The following is a 14,714-nucleotide window of genomic DNA, read 5'->3' as shown; positions in this document are numbered from 1 at the left end:
TGCTTACTACCGTTTGTACTCTTAGATGCCATTGGAACTATTTCTATTCTAAAACTTTTCAACCTAAATACTTCAGACCTGTTTCGTAGTGATAAACAAACACATTTCAATTTGAATCATGTTAATAATACTTATATACTTTCAAACAGAGGGTTATTTTATTCAAATTGCATTTGGACTCAACTGCATTTATACTTTAAGTAATTGATCTTAAAAGCTTTCATAACATCAACAGTAGCAAGACTGACATAGTCCTAATAAATCCAAACATTTAAAATGACTAGTTTAAGGTTACTTTCAGTAAGTGCTTCAACTTTAAAATAATGAACTTATTGCTCCTTATTCAAATCATTGGCAGAACAAACAACAAATCATGAACACGAATCATGAACAAATCATAACACTGTTACAGAACACTTCATAGTAATTAAGCCTATGCAGAAATTTTTGATTGAAATATTTGCATTAGGCTACATCACATTCTTATCTCACAATTCACAATAACTCACTTAATGAGCTCACCTAAACTAATGAGATGGGTGAGCCTCTCTCTCACAACACATTGTTTATTCTTGGAGTGATGGATGACAGGCAGACTGTAAGATCATTCTCCACATGCAGACAAGCCCTGTACTTTTATCTTCATTGCAGCCAAAGTGGAGAATGATGACTCACAGATGTAAGTGGTAGGATAGGGGAGCAATATTCTCATGGCCTTGGCAGTGATTTCAGGATACTCATGTGAGAGGGAGGGCCAAAAGTCTGCATGAGGCATCTGCTGGAATTGGGCCTTCAATGTCCTATCACAGGATAAGTCCAACAGCTCCTCTTCTGCCTTACCAGTAAGGCCACTTGTTGTTGCAGCAGGGGTAAAAGGATCCTGCACCCAGTCCCAGGCATCTGTGTTCACATCTGAGAAGTATGAGCTGAAGTGCTTGCTCAGTGCAGTGAGGTGAGAGGTGGCTACCTCTCTCACTATAGCCACAGACAGGTTGTTTGTGTGGAGAAACTCAGTTGGGGGAACAGGTCTGTTACTCCATCTTGCATCCTTCTCAATAGTTCTGCTTTCTTCATGAAGGTGGTGTTTTTGTTGCTGACTTCCAGGATAGATGCATAGCCTCCTTGGATAGAGAGGTTTAGGCTGTTGAGCAAGTTAAATACATCAGCAAGATATGCCAATTTGGCTACACACTCCGGGTCTGAAAAAACTCTGTCGGGTTTGTCCACTCATAAATTCTGACATCTCGCTGCGTAGCTCAAACACAAGCTGCAAAACTTTACCACGAGAGAGCCATAGTACTTCTGTGTGATACAGCAGTGTGTCATGCTCAGCATCCATCTCCCTACAAAGTTGTCCAAACAAATGTGACTGCAATGCCCTTGACTTCACAAAATTAACTGCAGTGATAGCTGTGTTCAAAACAGAGTGAAGGTCTGGTTCCATGCCTTTTGGATGCGAGCGCCTACCGATGCAGCATACAGTGCGTAGCCATAATATTCAGGTTTACAGCCTTGATACGTGCAATAACCCCACTTTTTTGGCCCTCAATCGCCGCCGCACCATCCATACAAACGGCCACACATTTTTCCCAGCTCAGTTCCGCTTTAGTCATGAAAGCATCCTGGAGTCTAAATATTTCCTTACCCATTGTCCTGCCAGGCACTTTCTTGCAGAACAGAAAATCCTCATTTTCCCTTCCCATTAATAACGGAACCAAAACAATCATTAGAGCCGCACTGGCAATGTCTGTTGATTCGTCCAACTGAATAGAAAATTGCTTACAGGAACGTTATAATCTATTCGGTAGCTGTGAATGAATGTCAGCCGAGAGTTCTTCAATTCTCCTCCTCATGGTGTCATTTGAGAGAGTTATAGCTTTCAGTTTATTAGCTGCCTCTGTACCAAGCATAACTTCACACATTTCAACTGCCGCTGGAAGTATGAGTTCTTGTGCAATTGTGTGTAGCTTCTTACTTTTAGCAATCCGTTGAGCCACCAAATAAGAAGCCTTCTGTGCTTTCTATGAAGTTGTGGGCAGGTTCACCATCCATTTTAACTGGTGGATGTATTCCTCGCTCTTTCGATGAAAATTTGATTTGCCCTTATATTTTGGGTGCTTTGTAATCAGATGCCGCTTTAGCTTGGCGGGCTTCATTTCTTTGTTCGTTAGCACCTGAAGACACATGACACATTTTGGTCTCCCGTTGCTGTTCTCAATAAAACCAAACTCGATATAATTGACGCTATTTTTTCTCAATTTAGCTAGTTTGGGCTTAGCATCACTTGACGATGTGGACTTACTCAAATATTTCTTCATGCTCCCCAGTTACCTAGGTAATAAGCCAAGGTAAGCAGCAGCAGGAATGGTTTGTTGCGCCCTGAGTGAAGAGAGGTTTTTTTTTCCCTGAGTGAAGTGAGTGATTCATGACAGATTGACGTGATGTGTCACAATCATATCGGATTTTCTATTGGCCCAAAGCTAACGTGGGTGGGAGTAATGGACACAATATGCTTGTTTTATTGGCACAAATGGTCCCCATCTGTAAATATGCACTCTTTAATAATACAGCACAATTTGATAATTTATTGCAAATTATTTCAATAGATCTGAAAGATGCCAATTTTCATATCCCGATCGTTCCTCATCACAGACGCTTCTTGAGGTTCGCATTCGAGGAGATGTCATATCAACTCACAGTCCTTCAGTTCGGCTTTTCCCTCGTTCCGCGCACATTCACGAAATGTGTGGATGCAGCTTTAGCCCCTCTGAAAACGGAAGGGCTGCACATACTCAATTACCTAGATGACTGGCTCATTTTAGCACAGCCAGAGAATGTGGCGCACTCGCACAGGGACAGGCTGCTCGCGCATTTGAATACACTTGGCCTACGGGTCAATGTGAGGAAGAGCTCATTAATTCCCAATCAGGAAATATCCTTCCTGGGGTTGCGTTTGAACTCTGTAACAATGCACGCTTCGCTCTCGGCTGAGAGAATACACTCGATATGCAGCACGGCAGCGAGTTTAAAATTGGGCAGGGCTCTGCCTCTGAAATGCTATCAGAAACTCCTCGGGCTTATGGCAGCCGAAGCGGTGGTCACTCCCCTTGGTCTGTTACACATGAGACCTCTGCAATGCTGGCTCAACGGGCATGGCGCTACAGGCACCATCGCGTTGTAGACACCAACCACTGTCTATGTGCGATAGCACCATGGACAGCTCCGGCGTTTTACCGGCCTGGGGTCACCTTAGGTCAGGTTTCAAGACGCAAAGTAGTTACTACAGATGCGTCCAACACGGGCCGGGGTGCATTATGCGGCGGCCGCCTGGCATTCGGGGAATGGACGAATGTAAAACAGACCTGGCACATCAACCGCTTGGAGATGTTGGTGGTTATTTTAGCCCTAAAAGCATTTGAGTCAGAGGTGACGGGGCATCATATTCTGATTTGCACTGACAAGAAGTCGGTAGTGGCATACATCAATCACCAGGGCGGTGTGCGGTCTCCAGCAATGATGACACTCGTGCGACAGCTCTTCAAATGGAGCGGCGAGCGTCTCCTGTCATTACGGGCAATCCATGTGCCTGGAGCCCTGAATTTCGGAGAGGACATGCTCTCTCGACAGGGAGTGATCGCAGGGGAGTGGAAACTCCACCCCCTGACAGTCACTGAGATCTTGAACAGGTTTAGGAAGGCGACGATAGATCTATTCGCCTCCCAGGAGAACTCTCATTGTTCCTGGTGGTATTCCATGACAGCACAGGCCCCGTTGGAGGTGGATGCGTTAGCTCACAAATGGCCAGCGGGTCGAAAGTATGCATTCCCCCCGCTGCGCCTAATTCCTCCACTCCTCTCCCAAATCAGGGAGGAAATGGAAACAGTACTACTGATCACGCCGAGGTGGCCAAATCTACCGTGGTTTCCAGAAATAGTGGAGCTCCTTTATGCGCATCTGTGGGAAATCCCACTATGACGAGACCTTTCTCAGTCTCGTTGCTCGATTTGGCATCTGCGGCCGGAGTTATGGAACCTACACGGCTGGCTGTTGAGCGGGTCACATCGGATGACAAAGACATCTCACAGGCAATAAAGAACACAATTTTGCACACTAGAGCCCCATCTACGAGACGGCTCTATGCCTACAAATGGAATGTGTTTGTGAAATGGAGCAAGACGTGACGATCCCATTAATTGCCCTATTTCTGTCATTTTGGAATTTTTACAGGAGCGTTTAGATGCAGGTCTTACTCCGTCTATGCAAAAGTATATTTAGCCGCTATTTCAGCAAATCATGCTGCTGTAGTGGGCATGCCAGTAGGTAGACACTGTTTCATGGTCAGCTTTTCTAAGCTACAATCCCTACATGGGACCTGGCCTTGGTGCTGAACGCACTGACTAAATCCCCCTTTGAACCGATTGAGACTATCGATCTGCATTCTCTTTCCTTTAAAACAGCTCTCTTACTCGCCCTGGCATCCATTAAGAGGGTGAGTGATCTGCAGGCGTTCTCAACACACAGCTTCTGTTTGGAATTCGGTCTGCGCGAATCTAGAGACCGAAAAAGGTTATATTCCCAAAGTGCTCTCTACCCCTTTTAAGGCGCAGGTAGTCACTTTATAAGCCTTTTACCCCCCTCCCTTCCAGTCAGTAGAGCAACGCTCCCTCCATACGCTCTGTCCAGTCAGAGCGCTACACACCTATGTGTCCCGCACGAGCCAGTTCAGACAAATGGACCAGCTTCTTGTCTGTTTTGGAGGTCGCTCGAAAGGCAAGCCAGTCTCAAAGTAGGGACTGTCACATTGGATTGTCAATGCTATAACACTGGCGTACAAATCTCAGGGAACCCAATGCCCTATTGGCATTAAGGCCCACTCAGCGAGAATTATGGCCGCCTCTTGGGCGTGGGAAAATGGTGTTTCCATACGAGAAATCTGCCTGGCGACGGGTTGGGCTTCGCCCAGCACCTTTGCACAATTTTACAAACTTGACGTGCATTCGGTGGCTTAACAGATATTGTCTGTGCAGCAGTATTAATTAATTGTCCGCTTCGAGAACTCGATGAATTCACTTCGCTCCCGGACCGCACGCGCCTGTGAAACAATGCAGTACCCGGCCCTTCATATTAAGCGCCGTCATACTTCGTTTATACTGCCTAATTACACTACATGCAGTATCTCTTGTGTCTCGGATGTGCTTTAGACATTCGAATGTAAAGTGGTGCCACACTCGGGCCATACCGCTTGAATATATATTTACTATGTTTCCCACGCATATACATGAATATACTTGTGTCTTGGTCACGCCTTAGACACTCATTCTCTGGTTAAAAGATAGATATGCGCTGTGTTTCCCTTAGTGGAACTCAGCTGTTTCACTACCGGACTGTGCACCTGGCTGTGCTCTACTAGGTCTGCTTGGAGCCCTCTTAAAAGCAAAGCATCCAGCTACTGAGCGATGCGAATGTGCTTGTTACCTCGCCCCCTCAGAACTGTCAGGGCGAGGTTGATTTCTTATACGCTTCCTATAAGCTAAGCGTTGTATCTGTATGACACAATCTCATGTCCTGCCCCTTCTATACACTCGGGGTAGTTACAGCGAGATTCACTCGAGTGTTATGTGTCCTTTGTCCAGTACCGCGACGTGATCGTACACGTTCCCATAAGCGTCAGTGTAACGTCTCTGGTTACGTATGTAACCTCAGTTCCCTGAGATGTAGGGAACGAGACATCGCGTAGCTAGTCGCGCTACCGGACGTCACTATCAGGCGGCTCAGCCGCCGCTTTCAGTTGATAAATTCTGACTGATGGCGTTATGCCGCCCGCTTGTGTAGAAAGCTGAGTGAGCTTTCTATATAAGAAAGCTTATATACTCAGCCAATGACTCAAATGTAATTGGCTGAGCGGACGCGAACGCCATTGGCTCAGTTCAGTTGCATCTGAATTGGCGTGATCCAATAGGAGTTCAGAAATCTGAGAAAAGGAGTTTTTCCCATAAGCGTCAGCAACGTGATGTCTCGTTCCCTATAAAACCGGAGACATTTTGCCAAACAGCATGTCCACTGATGTTATGGCAGGTGTCTGTGTCTGTGTCTCTGTGTGTGTGTGTGTGTGTGTGTGTGTGTGTGTGTGTGTGTGTGTGTGTATACATATATATATTCACGGTGCCTTGCAAAAGTATTCAGACCGCTGACCAATTATCTCATATTACTGAATTACAAATGGTGCAATGAAATTTCATTCTGTTTGATATTTTATTTTAAAACACCGGAAATCAAAATCAATTATTGTTAGGTGACATTGGTTTTATGTTGGGAAATATATATATATAAAAAAAAAAAAAAAACTGAAATATCTTGCTTGCGGTGCTGTGGAAGCTGCCAGGTTACACCGATGAAAAAAATTGTCCTAACTAGGACACAATTACTTTACAATTGGCATCCACCTGTGAATCATTAAAGTTGCAGTCACATTTTCTGGATTAAAAAAAAAAACCATTGTTGAAGGGATCATTGGTCAGGCTGTGAATCTGAAGGAAAATGAAGACCAAAGAGCATTCCACAGAAGTTAGAGATAAAGTAATAAAAATGCATAGATTAGAGAAAGGGTACAAAATAATATCCAAATGTTTGGATATCCCAGTGAGCACGGTTGGATCAATAATCAGGAAGTGGAAGCTGCACCTCACCACCCAGGCACTGCCAAGAAAAGGCCGTCTCTCAAAACTCAGCGCTCTAACAAAAAGGAGACTCCAGAGAGGCTAGCAGTTAGCAAGCCAGCTTTGAAAGCATAGAGCCCGCCCTCGCTTCAGAGAGGTCTCCAAAGCCACGCCTCTTCTATCACACATGAACACACACACACACACACACGAGCTAAATACTTAATTACATTAACAAAATATATAAAAAACAAACCAAACCATGTAATTACCTGTCCAAAAGCAAAACGGCAACCATGGCATCATTTTTCAGACCCTTTGAGTCCCGCAGCTGCCTCCAGCGTGGAAAAGCAACGGCAATGTTAATTCTGCTTTTAGCACGCTCTTGATCCAGACGTTTTTTCATTATAGAAGTTTCTAATACTGTGTCTTCTTGTTTCCTTTTACTGGTGGTTCAGGAGGAACATAAGGTAGCTGCGGTTCACCTTCCATTCTTGCGCTCGCTCTGCACAGCGTCAAGGAACCCGTGCTGATGACGTGTGATTGTCTGCGCGAACAAGTTGGGCGGTGGTATGCAAATATAGATTGACGGACAGGAAGGACATCCTATCATTACATTCGGATCGAATGCAATGATTGGTTGATCATTTTTTTATTAAGTCCTGTCCCTTCCACAGAAGAGAGAGAGAGAGAGAGAATTTTTTTTTTTTTTTTTTTTTTACATTTAGACAACTTAAATTATTGATTGCTATCAGGATGTGAAGAGACTTTCAACCAGTATAACAAAAAATGTTTCTGGAAAAGATTGCACACCCTAGCTTTAAAGCAGTTATTGCAGCAAAAGTTGGCTGAATACTCATGCAATATATTTCAGTTTTTTATTTTTCATTAAAATATTTTCCAACAAAAAAACAATGTCATCTTACAGTAATTGATTTTGAGTTTCAGTGTTTTAAAATAAAATGTCAATCAGAAGGAAAGTTCAGTGTACCATTTGTAATTCGGTAATATGAGAGAATTGGTCAGGGGTCTGAATACTTTTGCAAGGCACTGTCTATATACTTGTATCAAAGATTTTTACCTGAAAAATGTGTCAAATTTAACTCAATCTGAACGTTTTAACGTACAAATTTAAATAAAAAAAAAAATTACTAACCAATTTTTTGCAGGTTTTTTGAGACAAAGTATAAAGTAAATATATTTATGTATGTATTTTAATGTTTGTTTTAATGTACCACGTACCGTAATTAATTGCTATTAGTCACAGAAAACTGTGCGATTTAATTAGTTAAAATGTTTTAATCGATTCACAGCCGTAATATATATAAAAGCAGCCATTTGGCTCCTAAATGTTTCAGTTGGCTCCGTAGTAGTTTTTTTTTTTTTTTTTTTTTTTTTTTAAGTCTGGAGCTCTGCTCTGTGTGAATACTCCCTTGTGCTGCGAGACGCTGACAAGAGAGCAAGACGCAACTGTCAAAGACCTCCACCTAAGTCATTGTCAGTGCTTTAAATGCACAGTTTTAGTATTCAAATTGGTCAAGTAAAAAAAAAAGTCAATATTTCAAATTTACATTTTTATCTTAAATTTAATGAATATTTCAGTTTCTGTGCTCAATACAGTGGCAGCTCACAAAAATTGTCTACACAGGTTGTCTGCACAGTCATTAACTAAGACCAGTGGTTAAATAGATTAGTCATATAGAATTATATGCACTATAGAATTAAATGCATCCCTATACAACCCCCAACAGGGTCATGAGGCGGAGGTGTTTGTTTTGGAGCCACACCCCTATGACCCCCGAGTCATGCTTTCTGCTGGCCATGATGGAAATGTCTTCATATGGGACCTCATTAGTGGCACCAAAACTCTGCATTACTTTAATATGGTAGAGTATCCAAAACTTTTTCAATTATAGCACTAGTACTTCCACAAGATCTATTAGATACTGTTACTGTTTTATTAAGATGTGCTGTTAAATAACATTTTAATTGGATGTGATTCTTGTTTATAAACACTGAAATTTAGCATACAATGTTTTGTCCTGATTTTAATGGTGTTTGTGTTGTGTAGATTGAAGGTCAAGGACATGGTGCCGTGTTTGACTGTAAGTTCACACCTGATGGTCATCGCTTTGCCTGCACAGACTCTCATGGACATCTGGTTATTTTTGGCTTTGGGAGCTCCAAGCCTTATGAAAAGGTTTTTATGATTCATTAACAATAATTTTGAAGATGATCATTTATCTGATATCAGTCTTGCACACAATGAATATAAAACAACTCAGAATTCCTAGAGATCATTTCTGTTTGGTTTTTTATTCTCTCTGAAATTATCCTTAGCTTCCAGACCAGGTCTTCTTCCACACAGACTACCGGCCACTGATCCGGGACTCAAACGGGTTTGTTCTGGATGAGCAGACTCAGCAGGCCCCTCACCTCATGCCTCCTCCCTTCCTGGTGGATGTGGACGGCAACCCTCATCCTCCCAGATACCAAAGACTGGTCCCAGGAAGAGAAAACATTGCAGACGAACACCTTGTTCCTCAACTGGGCTACGTCGCTACAAGTAAGATGCCCTAGCCTTGTCATAGTCTCAGCCTCAGAAGGCATGCCCATGGAACCATCTGATGCTTATAGCACACAAAACTGGAAACCGCTTTCTCGATCAACTTGCCGCAAATTTGATTGGCTGGTTTGATGAAACTTCGTGAGTAGACGCACACAGGAAGTTTTATCAGTCCGCCTGGAAGCCGAGTTGTGTTCACAAGTTTCCGTGTTGACAGAATGAGCGCTTTTGAGGACGAAATAATCACAGAATTTACCCAAGTTTGCCAGGTTAGTGACATCAAATATTTTAAAGATATTCAGAGTTTCGTTTGAGGCATGTAGCAGAAAGTAAAGTGGATATCCACGAGCAGAGCTGCATTTTCTGCTTTGTTTACTTTGTCATGTCTGTGAAATTCTCTCTGCACATTTTTTGCTATTCTCCCGTGTGCAATCGCTCGCGGATACTCGCATGCCATTATATAAGTTATTTTACCCCCATGTCTTTTATAATGGTATGATACATCTCCAGTAACCCCGCCCCTAAACACCTCGTAATGACAAAACCGACTGTGATTGGTCGCTTTACATGTCAGTTAGATGGCTTTTCCTGCCTAAATGGGTGTTTTTTGGCCAATTGAAGCTGCTATAGAGCCCAGACCTAAGCCACACTCATAGGTCTGGCTATGCAAGACTAGCCTTGTCCTAACATAGTTCATCCCTAGTTCACTGTTGATTGTTGAAGCTTGCCAAAGTAGACTTTGAACATTGCTCGTATTATGGTTGGGAATAGGGAACTGGTTCTTACTTAGAATATTTGGCTCCATTTATGGCATTTAGTTCTGTTAACAGTTCTTGATCATCTGTATTCTTCCACTGATGCTGACTGAACTGCACTGCTACAGATACAATTACTTTGTCACACAACAGGCAACCACGCTTCCAGGTTCTTCCGACAAGTTGATGGCATTATTTAATGTAATAATGTTCGATAATTTTATTATCATGATTATAGAATATAATGATAATAGTATGTATTTAGGTAATTATGTAAAGGTAAAGTTGAACTGTTGTAAAAAAAAAAAACAGTTTTAACTTTACTCTGTGTTTTAATTTCTCAGGCGCGTAATAGGTTGTTGAATACACACCAGTACATCTATATGGCAACACCCTAAACCTGAAAATTATTGCATACAAAATTGACAAATAAAACTAAAAATGTAGTGACAAGCCGCAATCATCGGGGTCCAGTGAGGTATGACTCCCAATTAAATGATTCTTATTAGTCGGCTCTTTTTATTGAAAAAAAGATCTTGTAATTCATTTGAATCAGTCTGATGACTCACTGAGTGAGTGACCCCATTTGAGCGGTTCTTCTTGATTTACTCAATCGCAATTCATTAATCGCTAGTTAAAATGAGTGTACTAACACTGATCAGCTACAACATTAAAACCACTGACAGGTGAAGTGAATAACATTTATTATCTCGTTACAATGGCACCTGTTAAGGGGTGGGATATATTAGGCAGCAAGTGTACAGTCAGTTCTTGAATTTCATGTGTTGGAAGCAGGAAAAATGGGTAAGCGTAAGGATCTGAGCGACTTTGACAAGGGCCAAATTGTGATGGCTAGCTTCTCCAAAACGGCAGGTCTTGTGGGGTGTTACTGGTATGCAGTGGTTAGTACCTACCAAAAGTGGTCCAAGGAAGGACAACTGGTGAACCAGCGACAGGGTCATTGGCGCCCAAGGTTCATTGATGTGTGTGTGAGGAGCGAAGGCTAGCCTGTCTGGTCCGATCCCACAGAAGAGCTACTGTAGCACAAATTGCTGAAAAACTTAATGCTGGCCATGATAGAAAGGTGTCGGAACACACAGTGCATCGCAGCTTGCTGCGTATGGGGCTGCATAGCCGCAGACCGGTCAGAGTGCCCATGCTGACCCCTGTCCACCGCCGAAAGCGCCTACAATGGGCACGTGAGCTTCAGAACTGGACCATGGAGCAATGGAAGAAGGTGGCCTGGTCTGGTGAATCACGTTTTCTTTAAGATCATGTGGACAGCCGGGTGCGTGTGCATCGTTTACCTGGGGAAGAGATGGCAGCAGGATGCACCATGGGAAGGCAGGCCGGCTGAGACAGTGGGATATGTTCTGCTGGGAAAGCTTGGGTCCTGGCATTCATGTGGATTTTACTTTGACACGTACCACCTACCTAAAGATTGTTGCAGACCACGTATACCCCTTCATGGCAATCGTATTCCCTGATGGCTGTGGCCTCTTTCAGCAGGATAATGCACCCTGCCACACTTCAAAAATTGTTCAGTAATGGTTTGAGGAACATGACAAAGAGTTCAAGGTGTTGACTTGGCCTCCCAATTCCCCAGATCTCAATCCGATTGAGCATCTATGGGATGTTCAGGACCAACATGTCTGATCCATGGAGACCCCACCTTCATCTTACTGGACTTAAAGTATTTGCTGCTAACCTCTTGGTGCCAGAAACCACAGGACATCTTCAGAGGTCTTGTGGAGTCCATGCCTTGACGGATCAGAGCTGTTTTGTCGGCACGAAGGGGGACCTACACGATATTAGGCAGGTGGTTTTGATGTTGTGGCTGATCTGTGTATGTGTGCTTAAGGCTCGTGAGACTTGAATCTTTAACTTCACATTTTCATATTAATAACCAGTCAGTAATTACAATGATTATAATTACAATGAAAGACATTCAGAACAGAGTTTTGTCATAATAAATGGTACTTTAATAATATATATATATACTGTGTCTGTGTGTGTGTGTGTGTGTGTGTGTGTGTGTGTGTGTATGTATATATGTGTGTATATATATATATATATATATATATATATATATATATATATATATATATATATGCGTTTAAGAAAGTGGGATTGTCTTTTAGTACTTGAAGATTAGTTGGTCCAAACTATATACTTAAATACTAAAAGTGTTGTTGATTCTTCTAGGAATAATATCCATACATAGAACATATATCTGGACTACATATCTGTACCAAATATTTCACCTAATCATGAAGACAAGTATACTATAACTGTGTACATCCCAGACAGGTAGAATAACGACTGCAGATTAGTAGTGCATGGGTCTTTCTGATTTAAACTGCTGAAAATAACTGTTTGCTAAAGGTGATGGTGAGGTGGTGGAGCAGGTGATCAGTCAGCAGCCCATGGAGAGTGAGGAGCCTCAACACAGCGCCCTGGACTATGCCATCCGCCAGCTTCGGGAACATCAGGACAGACAGGCTGCACCTCAGGTGGAGGGTGTTGTTCCTGCCCCTGCTCATGTGCCAGAGCCCGGAACACCACGCAGAGGTTCCTATGAGTTTTTCAGTCTCAGAACACCCCAGCAACCACACAGCAGTCTGTCAGAAACCACTAGGAAAAACTTGGCAACATTATTTTTTTAAATGTGGTTAAATAATGCTATTAATAATAGCAAATGAGGTATGCGAAATTGTAAAATGAAGACCCAGTTTACACCTGGTGTTAAGATGACACATTGCTGTTTACACCTCGTTGCTTATGTGTCACCTGTGACCGCCTGTGTTCGGATTTCGAGAATCTATCATCATTTTACTGCACGATAATAAACCACAAAAAAAAGTCAAAAGACAAAGAAAGCGTGAATAAAATTGTTGCTCTGTTTCTCCCAGATGCAGTTGAAATTCAATCTTAGCACAAATACAACATTTCACTGCTGTCAGGGAAGCATTCAGGACGGATTAGCGTTTAAACCTCAAATGTGATGTGGTTGCATGCGTTTTTAGGGGTATTTGCACTGTTACTTCGTGTGTTTTTACTGATTGGATAACTGTCCGATCTTGAAAAAACCAGGTGTAAATGCCTTCCAAGACGGATTTGAGACGGATATAAAAATAAGAGGTTGACTGATAGTGTTTTGCGGATAGGTGGGATAGTGGATTAATCGGTCGATAGTTTTTAAAATCTGTTATATGAATTTAAACTTTACACTCAATGTAAAATAGTGTTGAACTTTAGTAAGTATCACTCTCAATGACAATACCACGAGGTTACCCCATGTGACTCTACCCTCCCTAGCAACCGGGCCAATTTGGTTGCTAAGGAGACCTGGCTGGAGTCACTCAGCACACCCTGGATTCGAACTCGCGACTCCAGGGGTGGTAGTCAGCGTCAGTACTCGCTGAGCTACCCAGGCCCCCAGTGAAAATATTACAAATCAAATGCGTTTGTTGTTCAGCAGTAACATAAAAAAAAAAAGCCTTACAAAGCCAAATAGCAACTATATGCTTCATCACTACTTACAATATTTGTTTTATTTTATTGTCATAGTTGATGTATAAATGATGTACAAGAAAGGGAGAGAGAAAAAGGTATAGAAATAACATCAACTCAAGTCTTGTCTTTTTAAAGGTAAGTTTAGAATGGGATTGTATATATTATTTGTGCCCTCACATGAACACGTATTATATAACAATGTGCCCTCTCATGAATTATCAAATGTATATTTCAGATGTATATATATTTTATCATGCTCTTCAGTTTTTGTTTTTTGTACATAAAATTCAAGTCAAGGAACATATTGGATGCCCCTCAACCCCCACAAAGCCCCCCCCCCCACCAGCAGTTTCCATCCTTGACTTTGAAACATTGTTCTAACCATTCAAACAGTTATTGTTAGTTTTAATGTTAGCGTGCTCTCCACCCTGTCGACAATGCAATTCTCCAGTGCAGCGATTAGTAATAAACAGAGTAATTAACAAACCACCTTTGGTTGTCTTAAATGACCGATTTGTACCATGACAAATAATAATAAATTGTATTGTATACATACCTTGGCTCAGTGGTACCAGTCCTGTTCCTGGAGGCCCCCCCAACACTACACACCTAATCAACACACTTGATTCAACTCATCAGCTCGTTAGTGGAGACTCCAAGACCTGAATTGGGTGTGTCAGAAAAGAGAGATATACAAAATGTGCAGTGTTGGGGGGGGCCTCCAGACACAGGGTTGGGAACCACTGCCTTGGCTTTTCTCTGTCAATGTTTTAAACCCACTTATGAAGCGTCCGTCTCTATAAGTATCCTAGTCATGTTGCACAACAAACCACGCAGAGTCAATGATTGATTTTATTTAACCTCTAGAGGGCGCTGTTATATTGTTGAACTAATGAGTTCAGACTGTAGAACACTCCAGCGCCAGCCACGGAGAAATGAAACCAAAAATAACGTAATTTTTTTTACGATAGCCGATAGTTAAAAAAAAATGCTACAATCTGCCCCAATTAATATGTAAATCCGATATATCGGTCAAGTGTAAATGCATCTGGATGTTCAGGCCAAATATGTAAACTTTACTCCGTACAAACAGCGCTACAGCAGCATAAGGAGAAAGCTAAACATCACAGCTGTTACCTGTTTGCATAGGGCTCGCATCGTGCAGTAAATAATTACGAAGAAAGGAACGGCTGTACGTTGTTGGAGAAACTGAACATTTTT

General features: G+C 42.2%; 1 protein-coding gene across 7 annotated transcripts in view; it reads left to right on the top strand.

Moving 5' to 3' along the window:
- LOC127422246 (bromodomain and WD repeat-containing protein 3-like) overlaps nt 1-14,714 on the top strand; it is a 90,938-nt gene that overhangs the window by 39,945 nt on the left and 36,279 nt on the right. For all 7 annotated transcript variants that reach the window (XM_051665614.1, XM_051665609.1, XM_051665613.1 and 4 more), the window contains exons 15-18: nt 8,408-8,542; nt 8,728-8,856; nt 8,997-9,222; nt 12,363-12,548. In XM_051665614.1, coding sequence (XP_051521574.1) covers nt 8,408-8,542; nt 8,728-8,856; nt 8,997-9,222; nt 12,363-12,548 — 676 coding nt within the window. The remainder of the gene's footprint in view (nt 1-8,407; nt 8,543-8,727; nt 8,857-8,996; nt 9,223-12,362; nt 12,549-14,714) is intronic.

The sequence above is a fragment of the Myxocyprinus asiaticus genome, chromosome 31 (genome assembly GCF_019703515.2).
Source record: "Myxocyprinus asiaticus isolate MX2 ecotype Aquarium Trade chromosome 31, UBuf_Myxa_2, whole genome shotgun sequence".
Classification (NCBI taxonomy): Eukaryota; Metazoa; Chordata; class Actinopteri; order Cypriniformes; family Catostomidae; genus Myxocyprinus; species Myxocyprinus asiaticus.
The sequence above is the reverse complement of the archived record's forward strand: the minus strand, read 5'-3'. Positions and strand labels throughout refer to the sequence as shown.